This window comes from Bubalus bubalis, chromosome 14 (genome assembly GCF_019923935.1).
Source record: "Bubalus bubalis isolate 160015118507 breed Murrah chromosome 14, NDDB_SH_1, whole genome shotgun sequence".
NCBI lineage: Eukaryota > Metazoa > Chordata > Mammalia > Artiodactyla > Bovidae > Bubalus > Bubalus bubalis.
The window spans coordinates 7,345,729-7,369,815 of record NC_059170.1 but is presented as its reverse complement, the minus strand read 5'-3'; the positions used below and the strand labels follow the sequence as shown (position 1 = coordinate 7,369,815).

The 24,087-nt window shown below is 42.4% G+C and overlaps 2 protein-coding genes across 14 annotated transcripts in view; one reads left to right on the top strand and one right to left on the bottom strand.

Moving 5' to 3' along the window:
• NCOA3 (nuclear receptor coactivator 3) overlaps positions 1 to 22,275 on the top strand; it is a 125,224-nt gene extending 102,949 nt beyond the window's left edge. For 4 of the 7 annotated variants that reach the window (XM_006072280.4, XM_006072278.4, XM_044927561.2 and 1 more), the window contains 10 exons: positions 795 to 989; positions 5,628 to 5,891; positions 6,006 to 6,132; positions 7,343 to 7,514; positions 13,220 to 13,513; positions 14,793 to 14,897; positions 16,665 to 16,902; positions 17,713 to 17,887; positions 18,359 to 18,500; positions 18,816 to 22,275. In XM_006072280.4, the coding sequence (XP_006072342.2) occupies positions 795 to 989; positions 5,628 to 5,891; positions 6,006 to 6,132; positions 7,343 to 7,514; positions 13,220 to 13,513; positions 14,793 to 14,897; positions 16,665 to 16,902; positions 17,713 to 17,887; positions 18,359 to 18,500; positions 18,816 to 18,827 (1,724 nt within the window). In that variant the 3' untranslated portion in view covers positions 18,828 to 22,275. The remainder of the gene's footprint in view (positions 1 to 794; positions 990 to 5,627; positions 5,892 to 6,005; positions 6,133 to 7,342; positions 7,515 to 13,219; positions 13,514 to 14,792; positions 14,898 to 16,664; positions 16,903 to 17,712; positions 17,888 to 18,358; positions 18,501 to 18,815) is intronic. The other 3 variants (XM_006072281.4, XM_006072282.4, XM_025263328.3) reach the window with 3 other exon arrangements.
• Positions 22,276 to 22,913: 638 nt separating this feature from the next.
• Positions 22,914 to 24,087, bottom strand: part of SULF2 (sulfatase 2) — a 126,961-nt gene continuing 125,787 nt past the window's right edge. For all 7 annotated transcript variants that reach the window (XM_006072283.4, XM_006072284.4, XM_025263329.3 and 4 more), the window contains one exon: positions 22,914 to 23,744. In XM_006072283.4, the coding sequence (XP_006072345.3) occupies positions 23,714 to 23,744 (31 nt within the window). In that variant the 3' untranslated portion in view covers positions 22,914 to 23,713. The remainder of the gene's footprint in view (positions 23,745 to 24,087) is intronic.

The following is a 24,087-nucleotide window of genomic DNA, read 5'->3' as shown; positions in this document are numbered from 1 at the left end:
GGGGCCAGCAATCATGGAGCTTATAGGAAAATATTCTTCTTTGGTTGCTACAGGTGAGTCGTAGGTTCTGAGTCCCTACTAGTACCTTTATTTGTCTTGGCCACAGAGAATCAGATTAAAAAGCAAATCAAAACCTGTCCTTTGATACTAATTTACTTTCGTGTTTGCTGGTTTCACCTAACTTTTCGCCTGTATCTGAGTACTTCTAGATTCATCAGTGTAACAAGGATATATTACATGTATCAATTGAAAAAGAGTAATCCCACAATTATCTGGAAAGGTGGTTATTCATTTTTAGTGGCACTGTTTCCTCAACTATAATGCATAGATAATTAGATCAGTCTAATAGATTGGAAAAAAGATTTGGAAACGTTATGTTATAGTCCTTATTTGACTAGAAGCAACTTACCTGATTATATTTAAATGTAAAATTTTAAACTTTAAGTATGCATATTGAAGAACTTCCAGGACTTTGAAACATTGGTAAAATCTTTACTATTTAATATAAAGTGAAGCTGAATGTGAATGACCATGTCAGGCTGTAGAAAAGTGCCCAATACTTCAGCCCACACCAGGACTCTTGTTTTTTTACTTTATTTGAAATAGGAGGCCAATTTTCTTTATTCTTTTGAATTTCTTTTGGTGTTAAGTGTTTATTTTGTAAAAGAAGACAGTGTTCATTTTGGGAAGAAAGATATTCTTGGGTGGGTGGTATTGGTATTTATGTTTTGTACTTAATTATGTACTGCACCATCAGAAGATACTTACGTATCATGCTTCTGTGTTTTTAACAGGTTTGAGGAGTCCGCAGCCTGTACAGCCTGTCCGTCCTCCGTATAACCGGGCAGTATCTCTAGACAGTCCTGTTTCCGTTGGGTCAAGTCCTCCAGTAAAGAATATTGGTGCTTTCCCCATGTTACCAAAGCAACCCATGTTGGGCGGCAATCCAAGAATGATGGATAATCAGGAAAATTACGGCTCAAATATGGGTATGTTATTTCTAATTAATATCAGTTCAGTTCAGTCGCTCAGTTGTGTCTGACTCTTTGTGACCCCATGGACTACAGCATGCCAGGCTTCCCTGTCCATCACCAACTCCTAGAGCTTGCTCAAACTCATGTCCATTATGTCAGTGATGCCATCCAGCCATCTCATCCTCTGTCGTTCCCTTCTCCTCCTGCCTTCAGTCTTTCCCAGCATCAGGGTCTAATTTAAATTTCTTTTGGGAAAAGCAAATTTAAAATACTTATAGCCACTGAAATAGAGTTAAATAGGATTTTGAATAACAGGAGCATGTTTCTTTCATGAGCATCCTTCGCTTATTCTGTGTCTTGGTGATTTAAACTCTCAAGGAGGCTTTCTGTCCAAGGCATTTTCTTTTCTTTATTTTTTGGCTGTGCCATGTGGCATGTGGAATTTTAGTTCCACAACCAGGGACTGAACCTGTGTCCCCTGCACTGGGGACGTGGAGTCTTCACAATAAAGCAAGTTGTGAATTTTTTGATTTCCTAGTGCATAATAGTTAGGTTGCATTATACTGTAGTCTCGCTCTTTTTTTTTTTTTTTTTTTTTGAATTATATAGTTTTGGCTGTGCTGGGTCTTCATTGCTGTGTGGACTTATCTCTAGTTTTGGCGAATGGGCACTAGTCTCTGGTTGTGGTGTGTGGGCTTCTCATTGTGGTGGCTTCAGTTGTTGTGGTGCACAGACTCTAGATACGTAGACTTCGGTGCTTAACAGCTCCTAGGCTCTAGAGCCGGAGAAGGCGATGGCACCCACTCCAGTACTCTTGCCTGGAGAATCCCATGGACGGAGGAGCCTGGCGGGCTGCAGTCCATGGGGTCGCTAAGAGTCGGGCATGACTGAGCGACTTCACTTTCACTTTTCACTTTCTTGCATTGGAGAAGGCAATGGCACCCCACTCCAGTGTTCTTGCCTGGAGAATCCCAGGGACGGTGGAGCCTGATGGGCTGCCATCTGTGGGGTTGCACAGAGTCGGACACGACTGAAGCGACTTAGCAGCAGCAGCAGGCTCTAGAGCACAGATTCGATAGTTGTGGCATATGGACGTAGCTGCTTTAAGGTGTGTGGGACCTTCCCTGACCAGGGGTTAAACCAGGGATCCTCCTGAATTGGCAGGTGGATTCTTTACCATTGAGTCATCAGGGAAGCCTATACTGTAGTTTCTTAAGTGTGCAATAGTATTATGTCTAAAAAAGAATGTTGTTTGTGCCCAGTTCTTTCCCCATAGACTGTAGCATGGCAGGCCTCCCTGTCCTTCACCATCTCCCGAAATTTGCCCAAGTTCATGTCTGTTGCATTGGTAATGCCATCCAGCCATCTCATCCTCTGATGCTGCCCTCTTCTCCTTCTGCCCTCAATCTTTCCCAGCATCAAGGACTTTTCCAGTGAGTCAGCTGTTCACATCAGATGACCAAAATATTGGAGCTTCAGCTTCAGCATCAGTCCTTCCAATGAGTGTTCAGGGTTGATTTCCCTTAAGATTGACTGGTTTGATCTCCTTGCTTTCCAAGGGACTTTCAGGAGTCTTCTCCAGCAACACAGTTCAAAGGCATCAGTTCTTTGGCGTTCTGCCTTCTTTATGGTCCAGCTCTCACAACCGTACGTGACCACTGGGAAGACCATAGCCTTGACTGTATGGACCTTTGTCAGCAGAGTAATGTCTCTGCTTTTCAACACACTGTCTAGGTTTGTCATAGCTTTTCTGCCAAGAAGCAGCCATCTTCTGATTTCCTGGCTTCAGTCATCATCTGCAGTGATTTTTGGATCCCAAGAAGAGGAAATCTGTCACTGTTTCCACCTTTTCCCCTTCTGTTTGCCTTGAAGTAATGGGGCCAGATGCCATGATCTTAGTCTTTTTAATATTTAGTTCTAAGCTGGCTCTTTCACTCTCCTCCTTCACCATCATCAAGAGTCTTTTCGCTTTCTGCTGTTAGAATGGTATCATCCGCATATCTGAGGTTGTTGATGTTTTTCCCACCTATCTTGATTCCAGCTTGTAACTCATCCAGCCCAGCATTTCTCATGATTTGCTCTTCATATAGGTTAAACAGACAGGGTGACAGCAGAAAGTGCTGTTGTGCTCCTTTCTTAATCTTGAGCCAATCACTTGTTCCATACAGGGTTCTAACAGTTGCTTCTTGATCTGCATACAGGTTTCTCAGGAGACAGAGAAGATGGTCTGGTATTTCCATCTCTTTAAGAGCTTTCCATGGTTTGTTATGATCGACACAAAGGCTTTAGCTTAGTCATTGAAACAGAGATAGACTTTTTTTTGAATTCCCTAGCTTTCTCTATGATCCAGCAAATGTTGGCAGTCGGATCTCTGGTTCCTCTTCCTTTTCTACCCAGCTTGGGCTTCCGGAAGTTCTTGGTTAGCGTAATGCAGAAGCCTAGCATGCAAAATTTTAACCTTGACCTTACTAGCATGGGAGATGAGTGCAATTGTCCAATGATTAGCACATTCTTTAGTACTACCCTTCTTGGGAATTGGGATGAGGATTGACCTTTTCCAGTCCTGTGGCCGCTGCTAGGTCTTCCAGATTTGCTGACATATTGAATGTAACACCTTGATGGCATGATCCTTTAGGGTTTTGAATAGCTCTACTGGAATTCCATTGCATCCGCTAGCTTTATTAACAGCAAGATTCCTAAGGCCCACTTGACTTCAGTCTCGAGAACATCTGGCTCTGGGTAACTGACCACACCATCATAGTCATGTGGTTCATTAAGGTCTTTTTATGGTTCTTCTCTGTATTCTTTTTATCTCTATCTCTTCAGTGTCTACTAGGTCTCTACCGTTTCTGTCCTTTATTGTGCCTATCTTTGGGCAAAATGTTCCCTTGATATTTCCAGTTTTCCTGAAGAGGTGTCTGGTCTTTCTCCTTTTGTTTTCTTCTAGTTTTATGTACTGTTCATTGAAGAAGGCCGTCTTGTCTCTCTGTTCTATTCTTTGGAACTCTTCATTTAGTTGGATGTACCTTTCCCTTTCTCCCTTGCTTTTCATTTCTCTTCTTTCTTCAGCTATTTGTAAAGCCTCCTTAGATAACCACTTTGCCTTCTTGCTTTTCCTTTTCTTTGGGATGATTTTGTTTGCTGTCTCCTGTACAACATTATGGGCCTCCGTCCATAGGTCTTCAGGCACACTGTTAGCTAGATCTAATGCCTTGAGTCTTACTCGTTACTGCACTGTATATTCATAGGGGAGTTGACTTAAGTCCTACCTGGCAGGCCTAGTGGTTATTCCCGCTTTCTTTAGTTTAAGCCTGAATTTTGATATGAGAAGTTTGATGATCCGAGCCACAGTCAGCTCCATGTCTTGTTTTTGCTGACTGTATATAGCTTCTCCATCTTTGGCTACAAAGAATGTAATCAACTTGATTTTGATATTGACCATTTAGTGATGTCCATGTGTAAAGTCATCTCTTGTGTTGTTGAAACAGGATGTTTGCTATGACAAGTGCATTCTCTTGGCAGAATTCAGTTAGCCTTTGCCTTGCTTCATTTTGTTCTCCAAGGCCCAAACTTGCCCATTACTCCAGGTATCTCTTGACTTCCTACTTTTGCATTCCAATCCCCAGTGATGAATAGACTATCTTTTTTTGGTGTTAGTTCTAGGAGGTCTTCTAGGTCTTCATAGAACTGATTAATTTCAGCTTTTTCGACCTCGGTGGTAGGGGCGTAGATTTGAATTGCTGTGATGTTGAATGGCTTGCCTTGGAAATGAACCAAGATCATTCTTTCATTTTTGAGGTTGCACCCAAGTACTGCATTTTAGACTCTCTCGTTGATTATGAGGACTACTCCATTTCTTCTATGGGATTCTTGCCCACAGTAGTAGATGTAATGGTCACCTAAATACACCCATTCCCGTCCATTTTAGTTCAATGTTTTCTAAGATGTCGATGTTTATTCTTGCCATCTCCTGCTTGACTACATCCAATTTACCTTGATTCGTGTACCCTAATATTCCAGGTTCCTATGCAATACTGTTCTGTACTGCATCGGATTTTACTTTCATCACCAGACACATCCACAACTGAGTGTTGTTTTCGCTTTGGCCCAACCGCTACATTCTTTCTGGGGCTGTTAGTAGTTTTCCTCCACTCTTCCCCAGGAGCATACTGGACACCTTCAGATCTGGGGGACTCATCTTTTGGTGTCATATCTTTTTGATATGAACCTATGAGCCATGCTGTATAGGGCCACCCCATATGGACAGGTCATAGCAGAGCGTTCTGACAAAACGTGATCTACTAGAGGAGAGAACGGCAAATCACACCTGTATACTTGCTGTTAGAAACTCATGAACCGTATCAAAAAAGAATGTACATACTTTAACTTAAAAACATGTTATTGCTAAAATATGCTAACCATCATCTGACAACACAGGGTTGCCACAGATCTTCAGCTTGTAAAAGTGGCAGTATACGCAAAGCACAGTATAGCAAAGGTGTGCCTGTGGTGGCCCGTCAGAAATTGTTGACCAGCCCTAATCTGAGAATGACAAAGCACTTTTTTGTCAAGGATCTTTGTCTTAATGATCGCATCTGTATGACATAAGAATTTCTTTCCAGTATGGAAAATACCTCATCATTTCTGTTTCAGGTGGGCCAAACAGAAATGTGACTGTGAATCAGGCGCCTTCTTCAGGAGACTGGGGCTTACCGAGCTCCAAGGCCAGCCGCATGGAACCTGTGAATTCAAATGCCATGGGGAGACCAGGAACTGATTATAATGCTTCTTTACCCAGACCTGCCATGGGTGGCTCGATGCCCGCCATGCCACTTCGGTCCAATAGCATCCCAGGTGCGAGACCAGTGATGCAGCAGCAGCAGCATCAGCAGCCACAGCCACAGATGCTTCAGATGCGTAAGTAGCCCCTTCAGAAGAAAAGAAAACTGGATGTTTTAGGCCAGCTTTTGCCATTGACTTATTTGAACATTTACCCCACCCACCTTTTTTTTTTTTTTTTTGCTCCCCCAGGGCCTGGTGAGATTCCCATGGGGATGGGGGTCAGTCCTTATGGCCAAGCAGCACCATCAAACCAACCTGGTTCCTGGCCAGATGGCATGTTGTCCATGGAACAAGGCCCTCATGGGACCCAAAATAGGTGGGGTTTTATTAAGTGGCTCTATAAAGAATGGAAGCATTGGATTATGTAGAAGGGGGTTAGAGCATAGGAACAAACCTGGAAGAGAATGAGAAAAACTCTCTATGAATGAGGTACTCATTGCCATCTGTGTGTAAAATAACGCCGAGACAGCAGGCAGTGGTGGTGACTGGAGAGGGAAGAGACCATCAGGACGGTCGAGTGGTCATGCCTGGAGCTTCCATGTGCCAGTTGTCTCTCATAATGTAACAGTCCTCTTCCATGCAGAGGGGGATAAGCTAGCACTAGTTTGTCAAGATAAATGGTGCTCAGAGGATGAGCCTTGCTTTTCTGAGAAGTTCATTATTAAGGATTGGAGAATTCTTTTTTAAAATTGTTTAAAACATTTCAGGGATGAAGGTGGAAGTAAAATAAAGCACTCTTCTATTTTTGTGGATTATGCCTGTATTTCACTTTCCAGCTTTGTCAGTAACTCATTTGCATGAAAGAGGCCACCTGTCAATGTCAGCTTTAACTTGAGTTCTACAATAAATTAAACAAATGAAAACGAATTGATCTGTTGAAAAGATGGAAGTGTGATTACATGAGTTTATTAGCTTGATTGTTGCTCTGCTTGGTAGAGAGCAAATAGTTGCATCACAGAATTTTTCTGAGGCTGGATATATTGTCTAGCTCCGTGCTCCTGTAATATGTCGGAAAGCTGTGGCATTGCTGTGGGTGTGTGGGGTGTGTCGTACGTGAGCTCTGTGGGCCATGTATGAAACCAGGTTATTTTGGTAGATCCCCAGACTCAGTTCAGCATGTCTCCCTTTTTTCTTTCTTTTTTTGATTTTTCCAACCTGCAAGTGTCCTAACTGTCACTTCTCTTCTAGTAGGGTCTTGAAGACACTGCCCTCTGCATTCCTCCCATCCTTCTCCCTGCCCCTGCCAAATCTCTGCTGTCCTCTAAATATCTAGCAGTTACGTTTTGGTGGTGGGGTTGGAAGTTGTGAGCTAGGATATGGTGGTTGAAGATGACCTGGTGAGGTTTAGAATGATGGGTCTTGAATTTAAATTGATGCCACTTGTTCTACTCTGCTGTTCTGTTAGTTCATAATTAATACTTGTATCATTTGAGTTACTGCATGTTAAAAATATTGTGTGGGGTTACTTTGCCTTTTTTTCCAAAGAGGAAAAACACCATTGAAGTTGATTACATGTCTCTTTTTAGGCCAATTCTTAGAAATTCCCTGGATGATCTCCTTGGGCCACCTTCTAACCTAGAAGGCCAGAGTGATGAAAGAGCATTGTTGGACCAGTTGCACACACTCTTGAGCAACACAGATGCCACAGGCCTGGAAGAGATTGACAGAGCTCTGGGCATTCCTGAACTTGTAAATCAGGTAGGTAGCAGTACCATGGAAGTAGAAGTGCATGTGTGTGTACCATGGAAGTAGAAGAGTGTGTGCGTGCGTGTGTGTGTGTAGTGTGTGGTGTGTGTGTGTGTGTGTATAAAAGAGCTCTGGGCATTCCTGGACTTGTGTACCATGGAACTAGGGGGGAATGTGTGTGTCTGTGAGAGAGAAGCCATGTATGACAGTACGTAATCTTTCCTTTTCCTTATGATAAAACACTGGGTTCATGGATATGAGCATTAAATTTAGAAAATACTTTTTAATTGTGATAGAACAAACAGCAGTTTGCTGTTTTATAAAGATGTCACATTTTAGGCACCCACAGAAATGATCCAGTTAAAACCACTATGCAGTTTTTAAAATGCTGCTTTTTGCTTATGTTATAATATTGAATCCTTATTTTTATAATTAACTTCTCTTTACTACCTAGCAGACGAGTGTATACCCTGAGGAGGCAGACTTTTTTTGTGTGGTAAACAAAACCTGTTTACAGTGGTAAATCTGTGACCATCTCAACACCACCATCTCTTGTTTGCAGTCATCTGTTCAGCTGTATGAAAATATGCCCTTTATGAATCTATTTTTTGAAACATAAATTTTGTAGTGGATCTTTTCATATATAGGATGCATGTTTGGGGGCACTGTTTCAGTCTGTGTGTTCAGTGATAAGCGGGGAATGGTCGTTGGTTCTCAGGCTTTGTTGGAGAAACAGACAGGTATAAAAACGTGTGTACTCTAATGTGGCAGCACTCTACAGAGCTTTTTAAAGGGTGGGTGAGAAATGCAGAGCAGTGATGATGTCCTCCTGGGGGTACCAGCTGTCTGTGACCCTGCTGGGGAGGAGTGGTGTCTTACTGGCTGGGGGAGGACGTGAGGGTCACATGAGGACCAAGAAACTAACTGCTGCTAGGATTTTACTGAAGCTGAAAATAGCGTCTTTGTCCTCATGATAAAATAGTTAATGGTGCTTATATAAAAATCTGACAATCACAGAAAGTTGAACATCCTCCATAATCTTGGCACAAAGAATCATAAGTAACTTTTGAGTGTATGTATATAAAAAGAGAGTAGGCTAAATATACTTTGGCAGTCTGTTTTACCTTAAGAAAGTCATCGTCAGTCATCTTTTTTGTTTAACATATACGTCTTTAATGGTCAGATAGTATCCATTTTATTAAACACTCTTTAACCAGTTATCTACTGATGAAAATGTAATTGTTCCTAAGTATTGTTATAATTCTGTGAATTACGTCCATCTTGTTCACGGAGGCTGTTTTCTTAGCCACAATCCAAGAGAAAGGATGATTGGGTTAGAGTGCTTATTTTAGAGGTTTATCTACATACTCTCGGGTGGTTTTCCTGAACGATTGCACAGCTGCTTTTCTGCAGCAGCGTGTGATGACTACAGTCCGTCCCCCTCACCAGCACTGCTGGCCCGGCCCCTGGAGGAGAGAGCCCACGGTGTGAGTGAGCAAGTGATCGGACAAGTACTGAACATGATTGTTCTTGCCAGTCTAAGGGCCAGCACAGATTCGTGTTTTAAATCATATTTATCTGTTTAGCAAGATTGAACATATTTTGTATTTTCTGGTGATTGAGATGTGTTTAATAGTTCCGATGGGTTTTTATTTTGTTGATCTCAGATGGTGCTTTTTGTTTAGCTATTAATTTGCTTGTTGATTCCCAGGTGGCTCAGCTGGTCAAGAATCCGCCTGCAATGCGGGAGACCTGGGTTTGATCCCTGGGATGGGAGGATCCCCTGGAGAAGGGAAAGGCTACCCACGCCAGTATTCTGGCCTTGAGAATTCCATGGCCTTGAGAATTCCTATATAGTCCAAAGGTTGCAAAGAGTCGGACACAGCTGAGCGACTTTGACTTTTCATTTTCCTTTGTTTAACAAATACTTACCTTGTGTATGCCAATCAGTCTTTCCTTGGAGGCTGAGGAGCAATAGTGAACAGCTTAATTTCCTGCTCTCGGAGCTCAGGCATGGAACCACACTGATGGAAGTAGACATGATGAAGGAGCAGTTACGAGGAAAGGCATGTAATGCTATGAGACCATTTTATTTAAGGGACCTTTTCTTAGGGTGGGGCGGGATGTTAAAATTTCTCTAAACATGTTTACAGGATGACGGTTAACTTGTCCAATGTATTATAAATAGTTTGCCAAGTTTCTTTTAGCGGGAGCTTGTTTATAGTTCATTCTTTAGTTTAAAAATGTTTCTGTTTTCAAATCCAGGTTGATGAGATAGAGATTAATGGGGACTGGTTCGAATAAGAAAGGTTTTTCTGGAGAGGTGACATATAAGTTGATACCTGAAGGATGAGAAAGAGCCAGCTAGGCAAACATCTCAGGGGAAGGATAGTCGAGAAGAAGAACAGCTAACTCAAAGGTGCTTAGCTAGGAAAGAGCTTGTGGGTTCTAGGAAGTGGCTGAGGTTGCTAAGAGCAAAGAGGGAGTGGTGTGAGCTAGGGGAGGTACTTTCTCTGTGTATTAGGAAGCCATGGAAGGATTGTCAGCAGAGTCCTTGCTCTGCTGAATCTGGTCTTCCTTTTTTTGTTGTAATTTTTATTTTTTAGCAAAGTAATCTGTTTTTAAATGAAAAATAAAATGATAGAAAAATATGCTTACGGAAGAACCACAGTCCTTTGCCTCACTGGAAGATAGTGAAACTCACCTCTTTATTTTGATAATATTTCTAAGAAATATGCTTATGCAGCTATTTCTTTTACCAGCTTCATTCTGTCTTTTGATTCCTGGATTTGAAAGGTGACTACACATTTATAGTCCCTTATCTGAACCTGGGTGTCAGATATGCTTTGAAATTGAGGAATTTGGGGATTTTAGAAGGTTAGAATGGTGCATTGGTACACTATATATTACAAAACACTCTATAAATTTCACGCAATACTATAATTTTGGAGCAGTAGCCTGTGATCAAACGAGCTAATAATTCTACAGCAAAATACATAATCACACTAAGTGGGATATTATAGAGATTATGTATTGCTTCATACAGGTTCAGGCCAGGTTTTGCTGTAAAATACATTGGGGACTAATGAAAAAATTTTAGTCTTTTTTTTTTTTAGAGTTTAAAATTTTTTTTGGCATTTTAGATAAGAAATTGTATGTCTGTATTTATATCCTGTTCGTTCAGTAAGCACCCCCATGCCTGTACCCACTGCATACACATGGGCACATATAGTCTCTACCCTCAGTGTAACTGTGTCAGAAATTCTAAGTTGAAAATAATTTCCTCTTATGAAAAAACAGTTCCATAGTTTCTGGCATCCAGTGTTGTCCTTGAGTTGTATTCCAGTCTGATTCCTCTACTTTTGTGTGCTACCCATTTATTCTCTTTGGAATTATGTAGGAATCTTTTCCCTCTGAAATTCCATGATTCTTTGTCTTGATATGGGTCTTGTTTCATTCATTCTGTTGTGTATTACTAATAGACAAGCAGATATTCCTTTTGGTTTGGGGGCATTTAAAAATATTTCTTCAATGATTTTAATCTTTTTTTCTTGATCTTTCTGGGATGTCTATTGACATGTTGGGTGTTACATGGGTTCGGTGGTGGCTTTTTATTTTTTTTTAATCTTCTGTACTTTTAAGTTACTTCCTGTTTGAGTCACTTTGATATTGGAAGCTTTCATCATCAAGTTATCTGGTGATTCTTGATTATCTTTTTATATTTAAGAATGCAGGATCAGTTGTCTTCACTGAAAGTGACCAAGTGGGAGTGGGGAGACTGGCCTTTATTTCAGATCCCCCCAAACTGCAGCATGTTGAGTTGTCATTGCCCCCATCCCCCATACAGAATTTTATATAGATTTTCTAGAAAAGACTCTTTCCTAGAAAATTTTAAATTACCTGGTTGCACTTTGGGGGCTGGGATGGGGAGGCAAGTTGATGATCCTGTAGTGCTTAAGATATAAAGTTCTAAAATATAAAAATTTACTAGAAATTATAAGGATCTAAGATTCCCTGTTTTCAGTCCCTGCCCTGCTCCTCCCCTCTTCTGGGCTTGGTGTCCCTGAACCAAGGCCTTGTGGAAGTAGGTGGAAGATACAGCCATTTGGAGCTGGGGGGCTCCCTGCTCTTGCTCAGACTCCTGATCAGCCCCTTGTCTGGGTGCACTCCTTGACCTTCTGCCGTCCACAGCAGAGTGCTGCCCTAGCTCCACGGGAGACATTGGCTCAGGCCTCAAGGGGGTTTTCTCTGCAGGTAAATGGTTCTCAGTTTCTCCTTTCTGTCTACCAGATGCCTATTCAGTTTTTTTTTTTTATCTTGTTGCCTTCATTATTCACTCTCTTTCTCTCTCTCTTTTTTTTTTTTTGATAAATACTACCTTTGAACTTGTTTGCTGTCATTTTAGCAGGGCTAGCAAGAGAAATACAGGTGTGTTATATTAATAGTATGATTTACTTTGTAAACAGAAATGTCAGATTGCTGTATAGAAGAGGCACAGAGTAGAGGTGTCTTGGGCAGTGGACTGATAGGAAGAGAAGCCTATCCGATACGTCACCGAGGAAAAGCTGGCAGGACTAGGGCTGTGTGTGCACACGTGTGCACTTGCACACTTGGGAAGGAGACTGTGAGAAATCGAGGTGCTGGCATTTAGTTCTGGGTACATGATGTTGCCATGTGTTTTGGTGAGCAGTGAAGATTGAAGGAGAATTGGGCTTTTTTTTTTTTCTGTAGGAAGAACTGTTGATAATCATGCCTTTTGTCCTCTACATGTTAAGTTTGAGATGCCTGAGACATCTGGGTAAAGAAGTTGAATGGGCTCCTGCATGAGCACCATGCGAGTCCAAGGCCCTGGAGCTAGAGACAGACACTTGACAGTTGTCACCAGTGGGAGAGAGTGAGAGAAAAGAAGAGGTCCTGGTGCAGATGAACTCCTAACAGTCCTCCAGGGAAAGCCCCGAGAGGGGGCAGAACATTGAGAATGGTGTCACGGTCACGAGGGGTGAGGTGTGGGTGAGGGTGTTGACTGCACGCTTGGCACTCCATGCTTGAGGACGAGAAAATAAAGGCCAACGCAGCACCTGCCTGGCTTTTCTTATCTTAACACTGCAGGCTGTCCCCTCCTTCAGAGTGTTTAGTTTTTCTGCTGGATGTTACTTTGTATGTGTGGTTAGCATGCAGAGAAGTGATACCTGGCACATACCACTAAATAAATACTTGTTGAATTAATAGGTTTCTTTCTTCTCAGGTACAAATAGTAGTGGACGACTGACCACCTTTAAGTTTTGTTCATGTGGTGACTACACCCCAGGGGACAAGAACTGTTGTTGATTTACCTGTCTCTACTAAATTTACCTCTTACCACCTTCAAAAACATTCTTGGGCAGAGTACATGAGAATTCATTGTTGGTACAGAAATCTTGTTTGGAAGAAACAGGATTTCTCCAGGTCCTCAGTACTTTGTTGATATTTGGCTCAGAAAATATTTGAGCGTCTCTCTGTGTGAGACCCCGTGGTCCATGGGCACTAGGGCACAGTGTTAAAAGATGGCATGGTCTCCGCTCTCGTGGAGCTTCAGACAGTGAGCCTGATTTTGGTGGTGAAATCCCACAGCACCGTCATCACATACATTGACTTTATTTTTCACCTCTTTTAGTGGGTTTGGTTTCTGTTGCTTCCCCATGTGTACTTCACCGTTCATTTATGTGTTTGATGTTTAGGGTCAAGCGTTGGAGCCTAAACAGGACGCTTTCCAAGGCCAAGAAGCAGCAGTAATGATGGAGCAGAAGGCAGCATTATATGGGCAGACGTACCCGGGGCAGGGGCCTCCGATGCAGGGAGGCTTTAATCTTCAGGGACAATCACCACCTTTTAACTCCATGATGAATCAGATGAACCAGCAAGGCAATTTTCCTCTCCAAGGAATGCACCCTCGGGCCAACATCATGAGACCCCGAACAAACACTCCCAAGCAACTTAGAATGCAGCTTCAGCAGAGGCTGCAGGGCCAGCAGGTAACCAGTCACACGCCCATTTGCCTTTGCCCACTTCCTCTTCCATTTTCCTCTTCTGTTTCAGACTGTGTTCTTCCAGCTCCTGCCACTGGCTCTCTGTCCTTCCTCAACTAAAGAAATTACTTTTGTTTTCTTTGCTGTGTAACATTGTATGTGTATGGACAGTTCCTTGCTAGGGAGTGGTTGTACTAGAATTGGATACCTTTCTGTAAGAATATTCTACTGTACAGGTTGAAAAATAAAAAATGCCAGGATTGCTCTTTGGGGAGAATAGTGTTTCTTGATGGCTTCATAGCCTTAGAGATAGACAGTTTTTATTATTAAAATGTCCTTGCTATTAATAGACAGGTATTGAAATCTTATTGGCTTCCCTGAGCTCAGTTGGTAAAAAATCTGCCTGCAGTGTGAGAGACCTGGGTTCTTCCTGGGTTGGGAAGATCCCCTGGAGAAGGGAAAGGCTACCCACTCCAGTATTGTCGCCTGGAGAATTCCATGACTGTGTATAGTCCATGGAGTCGCAAAGAGTCAGACATGACTGAGCGACTTGCACTACACGATGAAACCTTATTGATTTGAGCACTCCCTTTAAGGAACCTCTGCTTTCTAGATGTGATATAAAACTTGAGCTCTCTTAATATCTCTTCCCATTGTTCCTTAGTTTGTAACAAAGTTTTAGGGATTTAATTGTTTATATTTTTGTGTGTCTTGAGTGTGCAGAGTTCTTAAATGTGGGGAGACTGAACCATATAAGCAGATGAGTGAACTGAGAATCCAGCGAGCTGAGGACTCTGGCATTGATGTTCCCTAAAGTCAGTGTAGCTACTCAGGAGAGCTGTACTAATGCGTTCACGGTATCCCTTTACTTCTTACAGTTTCTTTCCAATAAAAATTACCTAGGAAGAGGTAACAAAAGTAGTTTTCTCCCTTGTTACTTTTATAAAATTAAAGCTGTTTCCCCAGTGGCCTAACTTATGCCAGGGAAAATTGACTTTATAAATCCTTTGGGTTCCTGTTGAAGATACTCTTTAAGGTGTAGAATCGCACTTTCACTTTTCCTCTGATAGTGAACATGAAAGCCTCCTGTGCTGGCCAGGGGCTTTTCAGCACCAGCCTTTTTGAAATGTGCGAGTGTCCTGGTTTAGCTTAGCCATAACTTAGCCAGGTTAATGGGTTTAGAGGTGTTGTCATGATCTTCCTGGGTGGTGCCGAGGGTGTAGATAGTTGTTTCGGCCTCAATAATGAGCTCCACTTGCATCCTAACCACGCTGACTCTCCCCAGTTTTTGAATCAGAGCCGTCAGGCACTTGAAATGAAAATGGAAAACCCCACTGCTGGCGGGGCGGCGGTGATGAGGCCCATGATGCAGCCGCAGGTCAACTCCCAGGTGAGGATGCGTCTCTTCGTGCTCAGGGCTTGAATGCTCTGCACAAGGCTTGGCCCCTGCTTGACTCTCAGGAAATATTTATTAAACAAAGAGTACACAATCTCAAATTCCTTGTGTAAGAAACCATCCCAGGGTCCTGTCACACTTTCGTTCTTGCCTTCGTCTTTTCCTATCGGTCACTAGGAAGAGGTTCTTTTATTTTTTTAAACCACTGATTGGTGTTTTTAAGTTAATTCCCTTTGTGATCACATGCTATGTTGTGAAACTGCTACCACTTACTTTTTAGGGATTGAAAATAATAAATCTGTAAACTTTTCTCTGTTCCTGGATTGTGAAACTACATTCTCATTGGGTAGAATTTGATATAAGACATCTAAAGCAGCAGGAAAAAAAAAAATCATAATCCCACTCTCAGTGACAGCCTTTGAGATGACTGATTTCCCATGGTGGGAGGGATGTTCTTAATGGTCTCTGCCTCCAGCCCATGCTGGACACTGTATTAAGGCATTTCCATAGTGTGCACAAGGCAAATGACTAAACGAAAATCCCTTATTGTGGTTTGAAATACTGTTAAACAACTGTGAAATGCCTAGTTTTCACTCTCTTAGGTGTGCTTGGAAGTACCAGTACCTGTATATTTTCTTTTTAATCAGACATCCTGTATCAGTTGAGCTAGGATAATTTCTAAAAAGGTGATTAAAGTTTGCTTTTTGGAGATGGTCTCTCCTAGCTGGCAGATCAGCTTCCTTGTTCAGCGCTTTAATGACATCACCTCCTTGCTCTCCACCGTCAGAGGTTTAGAGAGACTCCAAGGCCTTCAGGAGTGGATTCATGCTTCTTTGCATGTAACTGCACTCCTTTGCTGTGTTTTTGGCTTCTCTTTTGTTTCTCCCCCAAACAGAATCTCATTCCTGCCCCTTTGTTTTATTTCACAGTTCTTAAGAAGTTTGTCCTCAAATTCTACTCCTAAATACTCTCTCACTTTGAGGACTGTTTCCTAATTATGTTAAAGCCTGATGACTTGGCTGCTTTCATCCCGTTGTTATTGTTCGCTGCTGCTAAGTCGCTTCAGTCATGTCCGACTCTGTGCGACCCCATAGATGGCAGCCCACCAGGCTCCCCCGTCCCTGGGATTCTCCAGGCAAGAACACTGGAGTGGGTTGCCATTTCCTTCTCTAATGCATGAAAGTGAAAAGTGAAAGTGAAAGTTGTGTCCGACCCTCAGCGACCCCATGGACTGCAGCCCACCAGGCTCCTCCATCCATGGGATTTTCCAGGCAAGAGTACTGGAGTGGGGTGCCACTGCCTTCTCTGTGTTATTGTTTAGTTGCTAAATTGTGTCTGACTCTTTTGCAGCTCCACGGACTATAGCCTGACAAACTGCTCTGTCCATGGGATTTCTCAGGCAAAAATTCTAGAGTGGGTTGCCATTTCCTTCTCCAAGGAGTCTTCCCCACCCAGGGATTGAACCTGCTTCTCCTGCTTGGCAGGTGGATTCTTTACCACTGAGCCACCTGGGAAGCTGCTTTTGTCCCCTAGCCTCCAATAATATGGAGGTGCCTGTTCTGCTCCCCCAACACCCACCCCCATACCGAGTCAGAAAGCTGTTACCATAATGAGAATTGGGCATTTCCTTTTTTCTAATGATAAAGAAAAGCATTGGGTGTTTTTTTCTTTGATACCTAATGTGTTGTGGGTGCACCATACACGTGAAACTGGCTGACTCTTACTATACACGTGTAATTGTGTTCTTTTCTCTGGTGTTAGCAGGGTTTCCTTAACGCTCAAATGGTCGCCCAGCGCAGTAGAGAGCTGCTGAGTCATCACTTCCGGCAGCAGAGGATGGCGATGATGATGCAACAGCAGCAGCAGCAGCAGCAGCAGCACACCCAGGCCTTCAGTCCACCCCCGAATGTGACTGCGTCCCCTAGCATGGATGGGGTCCTGGCTGGGCCTGCCATGCCGCAGGCTCCCCCCCAGCAGCTTCCATACCCTCCAAATTACGGTACACTTGGCGGTGATCGTGTCTACCCCCAAGTAACACTCCTGAGGACGCAGTGCTCACTAGATGTGTTGTATGTTGAAACAAATGCTATTCATTCTCTTATTATTTCATAAGAGAAACAGATTAACTAAAAATAGCAGAACAAAACTGTCTACTTCAGTGCACAGGTGATTGTCATTGAGGTAGATAATCGTTCATTCAATAGTTGAGGTTTCTCCACCTTGGTCTTGTTTTTTCAGTTCCTCACATCTTAATTTGGAAGAAGGCCATACCAGGCCAGGCCATCCCCGCCCCAGTATGTCCCAGTGTAGTAGAACTCTGCCATTGCTGAACAGTGAGAGGAAGGCACTATGTAGGCTTTCTGAGTTCCTTTCCTTGGTGGCTTGGGCATGTTAATTAAAGGCATGCCTCTGTGAGGTTCCAGAAGCATGAAGGAGTGGGGCTCCAGGAATCTCTTGGGGAGCTGACATTTGAGGGTGCATCCCTCAGTCAGGGACAGCAGCCCTGTGCTCTAAAGAGGGCTGGAGGGCAGAGGGCGGTGACCTGGTGTCCTTGTGTCAGAAAGCTCACTGGGGTGGCTGCCCTTTGGGGGATCCAGATGGGGGGGTGTCTGTATGGGAAGCCTGTTGCTCTGGTTGTCACCTTGCGGAGAAGCAAGAATTACTGACCGGCAGCATCTTTATACCTTATACTTAACCACATTCCCCCACCTTAAAAAAAAAAGGAACCTCAAGTTTCTATAGAAAGCTGATATTCTAGGGAGGTAGCATTTGAACGTTGTAATTTCTTTTTCTTCTTTCTTTTTTAAAGGGATGGGACAACAACCAGATCCAGCCTTTGGTCGAGTGCCTAGTCCTCCCAATGCAATGATGTCATCAAGAATGGGTCCCTCCCAGAATCCCATGATGCAGCATCCTCAGACCACACCCATGTATCAGTCATCAGAAATGAAGGGCTGGCCGTCAGGAACCCTGGCCAGGAACAGGTGAAGAGCAGGGCCTTCTTTTTTGGCCATGTCACCAGGCTTGCAGGACCTCAGTTCTCTGATCAGGGATCAAATCCAGGTCCTATGCAGTGAAAGTGCAGAGTCTAACCACTGGACTGCTGGGAAATTCCTAGAACAGGGACTTTGAAAGTCAGCCACTAGAATGTGCTGAAAGTTCAGGGAATTAGTCTCTGTTTTGCAGCCAAGCCTGTTTGGATGGAGACATCCAAAGGCCTGGGCTGATACTAGAGAGTGTTATTTGGCTCATCCATTCTGAGACACCTTCCTACTGTGTGCATATCCACAAGGGTATGAGCACAGACAACTGTGAAAGAAGACAGGCTGTCTGAGTTTTCTTGCTCATGTTCTCTGCTTAAGTATAGCAACACTGACAGAATTGTGGTGGTCTCTCTGTGCCTGTCCTGTGTTTTAAAAGTGACCCAGGAGGTAATTTCCCACTTTTCTTTACAGCACCTTTCCCCAGCAGCAGTTTGCCCACCAGGGGAATCCTGCAGCGTACAGTATGGTGCACATGAACGGCAGCAGTGGTCCCATGGGACAGATGAACATGAACGCCATGCCCATGGCTGGCATGCCCATGGGTCCTGATCAGGTATAGGGTATGGGGTTCTGTTCCTTCCCTTTCTCAACATTTTTTTTTCCTGTTCTCTGGAGAGAACCAAAGCCTCAACGATAATGTAAAGGTCCTAAGTAGAATTTTACCTTGGATGTTTAATTTAAAATATATAATCCTTGAAAAAACTTTTGGTTTGAAAGCATTGGGCCATTTGATACTTTTAGAAACCTGGTATCTAAGGACTGAATCAGTCAGCCAGAGCCATGTGGCAAGCCATCCGTGGAGACATAGGGATTCTTTTCTGTTGGACAAAGCGTGTGTTTTACTCATGTTTCTTCTGGTTGCCAACAGAAATATTGCTGACCTGTCTACGCCATGACCTCCAAGGAAATCACTGTACAAGACACTGCGCTAGGATTACCGGGAGTAGTGAATCGTTGTTCTAGGCACCCAGCTTTGAAGAAAGGACCAGCTCCAATCTCCATCAACGGTATTTCAAGTGATGTCATTTGAGCAGGACTGAATTTTAACCTGAAGTGTGGTATCTACCTGTTTTCTTTCCCTCCTCCTATGTATCATGGTGTTTAAAACAAATATTTTTGGCATTCTGCCTTTTGGGGATATGATTCTGGAGGTACGGAGTGTTACTGATCGCAAACTGCCCTGTGTCACTTTTTTTCTGCTTGGCTGTCCAGAGTCTTTGGAAAAAATAGAGGTGAGGCCAGAGAACATTGGAGAAATCAAGAGATGAGAACATCTGGTTTCTTGATAGTTGCAGTACTGGGTGAAGAGCATGGTCCACATTCGAGGGTTTTTTTCACAGGCTGTCTTGTAAAGGTGGCATTTCCAGGTTCTCCTTTAAGGATAGCTCCCAGCCTCCTCTTGGTTGTTCTAGGCTTTTTCCTAAATAGGATTTTTATCTGCCCCTAACGTCCTGTAATACTTCACCTCCAGGAATTGTCCGTGGTGTCAGATGGCTTTGCATAAGGGAAAACAGACAACAGTATTTAATTGCAGCAGTGGCAGTTCTTCACTTGCTGACGTGCAGCTGAGTGCACTTTATTTAAAAAGTAATGGATACATGCAATATTCTCTCGGTCTTGAGGAATGGTGAACCACATTCCTAGTTGTTGTCTAAACTTACCTGTTGGACAAGAACTATGATTTTTGTTGTTGTTGTGAAAAGTACTGGTTTCACCCTTTGCCTATATGGTAGAGCAATAATGCTTTTTGAAAATAAACTGCAGAAACCCCAAGGCCAGGTACTGCCTTCTGAATCAGAATTTCGCAGTGTTTCTGTGAATAGATTTTCTTTTGTAAATATGACCTTTAAGATTATTGTATGATGTAACATATGTATATACCTTTTTTTTTTTTTGTAGGCCACAACAACTCATTTTTACAGAGTTTGTGAAGCTAAATATTTAACATTGTCAGTTTCAGTAAGTTCAGCGTGGTGAGGTTACCAACAGAAGTCGTGCCCTGAATTTTGTGGCCTGGGGGAGGGGCTGTGGCCAACAGGTTTTCCTTGCCCCTAGCCTTAGATGCTCGCTCCTGTTCAGTCTCTTAATATAAATGCTTTTTAAAGCAATCATTTAAATGTAGGCATTTAAATTTTTTAAAAACAATTTCTCTACCAGAACTAAGCACTTCGTTAATCTGGGGGGAGAGAACAGATAAGGGGAAATAAACTTAAGAAAAAATCAAGAATTTTAAAAGATCAAGCAATTTGATTCCAAAGAAGAATGTTGGATTTTTAGGCAGTCCATAAATAGCAAGTCATGGTGTATATATATATATATATATATATATATATATATATTTTTTTTTTTAATTGAACGTGTCATCTTCTCATCCATTTTAGGAGTGCTCTAAGGTTTTGGTTGCTAGGACTTGAATCCCACATTGAGATCTCAGGCGTAGAATCCTTGATGTGTGGTTTCTGCTCAGCTGAAACCACATCTACTCAGCTGTCTTGTCCTTCTCCTACTGTGATGTCCTGAGAATCGGAGGAAGTAGCATCATGGTTATTTCCTAAAGAGTTCAGTCTGCAGAGCAGCCATGTTCATGTGATTCAGAGCCAGAGTCTGACTGGGCGCCTTTGTATTCCCTCTCTCCTCCACCACCACCCCTTTCTGCTGCTGCCACTTGTCAGTTGGGAACAGGGAAGAAAGTCAAGTTTGATTCCCTTTACCTAGCTTACTTTTTATCAGGTTCAAGCAGTTGAATGAAATGGGGTTTTTAGACTATCTATGATTTTCAAATGTCTGTTAGCCTTGGTATCATTTCTTAGCAATAACTGAGAGCCAGTTAAAATTTTTTTCACTCATTTAGCCAATCTTTCTAGGTGTCTCTGAAGGTAAGATCATTTGATTTCTTTGACTTGCGTATGACTAAGTGAAACCTGTATTTCCGGAAACACCACTAGAGTGGATTTGAGTTTTGCATTCCCCCCACCTGGTTAAAAATAAATCTAAGACTACAAATCCATTAGCTTCCATCCCAGGGGCCTGCACTTTGCAGATAATGCATCCTCCGGTCTGGAGACAGAGGCAGAGCTGAGTAAGAGTCTCTTTTTAGACACAATTGCATCAGGTGTATCTGAACGTTTCTTAAAGTTGCATGTATGTGGGGAGAAATAGAATGGTGCTCTCGCCTTTCTTGACTTTTAATTAAAAACTCAGTTTTGGGATTCTTTTTCTCGGTCCGTTCTGACTCCAGGCTAAGTGGAAGGCAACACCCCCTTTTTATATGGAAGAAAAGTGAAGTTTATTATATGTTTTTATATTTTCTACTTGTTCATTGGTGCAAATTTAAGATTTTGATTTTCTTTTAATAGATGGCAGTCTTTGAGATAATTTGTTGTTTTTACCTTAATTCCCCTTTTATTTTTTATGGATAATTATTTGTACTTCTGCTGCCTACCTCTCCTCCACCCCCCTCCCACCACTTTTTAAACCTTAGTATCTGTTGGGTGAACAGTATAAGTAACGTTTTCATCTGCTTTTAGAATGTGAGATATTTCCAGTACCTACTTTTTTGCTGAATCCAAAGATATATAAATATAAATATATATATTTTATAAAGATCAAAATGATATAAAGGAGATAACATTTCTTCCTTTTAAAAGACAAATAGAAATCCATTGTTAATGTTCATATTATGATGCCACTTTTCTAAATCATGCATCTTGATGGAAAGGTGTAAATATCAATCAGCAGGATGCTTAATCAGTATTTAATGTCTGAGGTGAATTGGGGTGTATAGGGGTGGGTACTACAGAACATAGTTGGCTTGCTGTCCTGTAAGTTCCGTGATCCATAGACTGATGCAGCTGAGAAGTAAACAGAATGGGTTGCCAGTTACCCATATGCCTGTCCAGTTAGTTCCCTTTTTATTTGCACAAGCCATGCATTTGTTTGCAAGTGGGAAATTCATAGTAGTAAAACTGCTCGGACAGACGAACTGTCCCCTCTGCAGAAGAGCAGGAGCTGCTGTTCAGCTCCAAGGCAGACTGTATAATCATGAGCAGGGTATTTTCTTTCTCTCTCTCTCTTTTGAAAGAAGAAGATGGAAATGTCATTCTGAGAGCAAGATTTAAATTCTCAGGAATTGACTTACAGTATTGAGAATGAATTCACTTTAAAACAAGTTTACATTAAATGTTGTTTGTAAAAAATGAAAATCATGTTTTACACTGCAGAGAATTCAAACCACATGGGCTAACTTATGAGACAGTTGAGTGGTAAGCTATGACTCCTTTGATCATTTTGGACATCACTGTAAATAAAGGTTTCTATTTAAAATTGAAGGCCAAGAGCGTGCCACTTTTTTTTTTTTCTTTTCTTTTTTTTTTTTTTTTTAAATCCCAGTCGAATTCAGGGTAAAATATAAGAAATTGTGTTTCAGCTAATGGATAAAGGTTTCTGTGAGGCTAAAAGAAATCTTGAGAATCATGGCCCTCTGCTTACACAAGGTAAGTGCCTAGGGGTTCCGTGTTAGGGAGAAATGTGCGGAGCCAGGTGCAGTTGCTCTCCCTGCTCCTCCCAGTCTAGCGTTCCCACAGCTGCCTTTACTGGTCGGACTGCCTGGTACATGAAGAAGGGCTGGCTAAGGTGAGTGGCTTTGCACTTGGTCATTATTTTTACAAAGTGTGATCCTAAAGCTGGTGTGATATGAGATAAGGTTCCCAAAGTATGGTAAATTCTAGTCAGTTTATAACCACATATAGCCCTTTTAAAAAAACCATCTAAACCCAAGGTGTCTTCCTTCCAAAAAGATGTTGACTGGTAGTATCTCAAATGCTTTAAAAAAAAAAAACCAAACACACCAAAAAAAAAAAACTCCCAAGAAATGGCCTTTTAGAAAAATGTCAAAGGTTACCTCATGCCAAGTGCTGGTCATTGGCTGGGCTTTTCAACATTGTATGACAAAACGTAGACTACAAAATTCCTTTACAAATACAATTTTGTTAAAACTTGGGGCATACATCAACTTCCTGTCTTTGCAGGACTTTAAAAAACATCAGTTCTGGGACAGATAACGAAGGAATCCTGGGAGAAATGGCATCTGGTCAGGAAGAGGAATGTTCACAACTGCGCGGGGTTTTCTTTTACACGGGCCACACCATTTATTAACACCGCCACTCTTGAAAATTGGGTTTTCTTATTAGATTCCCCTAGAAGTTTCCGAGCTGGTTACATGTAAATAGTCACATATATACATTGAAGTCATTGTCTTCAGAGGCAGCCAGGGTTATAGGGCGAGATAGAAATTCATGTCTTTTGTGCTGTTGACTCATTGTCAAACTTGGTGCACCGTTTGCTCCCTCTGTCCTCCTCCTCCTCTGTGATGAACCAAAAGAATAAGAGGATTTAAAACAGGGTGGTTCTTCCCCTGTGATTTAAAAAAATTCCAGTGACTTTCACCCTTGGGGGAAATTTCCAAGAAAATCTCTCTGTTCTTCTTCCCTTGTGAGCCCCTCAGAGAGGGTTAGTGGTGACTTCTTGATATGAAAATGCGTTTTGTGCAGCTGGTGAGGTATAATCCAAAGCAAAAGCAGGGACAAGCATGGACTTCCGGAAGTCTCACTGCTCCCCTTGGTTCTCGTCCAGAATCTGCCGCATTGACTGAAGGCGGGTTCCGTGTGTCTCGGCCTCCTGGCTAACAGCACAGGTCTGCTGGAAATCATTCAGGGTTTTTCATTGTACAGGTGACGCCTCTGGTTTTGGAGGTCCAGCTCGTGCTTCTTAACCTTCCCAGCCTTCCCACAGCTGTCCCCTGTAGAACAAAGCAGACAGTGTATCATGCTGCCTAAGGATTTCTTAATCGGCCCTATAGCTGAGTCAGCTTTGCTTCAAGGATGTGGCTGCTGAGAAGGAATTAATTCCAGATCCCTCAGACAGGGCTTGCTATTGTCTCATTGTATAGATTGTCAGTTGTTGGCTCACATAGTGACTGGCAAAGATGTCATTTAAGGATCTGGACAGGATGGTGGCTAAGGAATGTGAGAAGTACTCTGATTCTCGTTGCACCAAAGAAATGCTTAATTGGCCCATTATTATTTTCCTGTTAAAGCCACACAGACTTATATGCATATAATGATAGAAAATGAGGAGGAGGC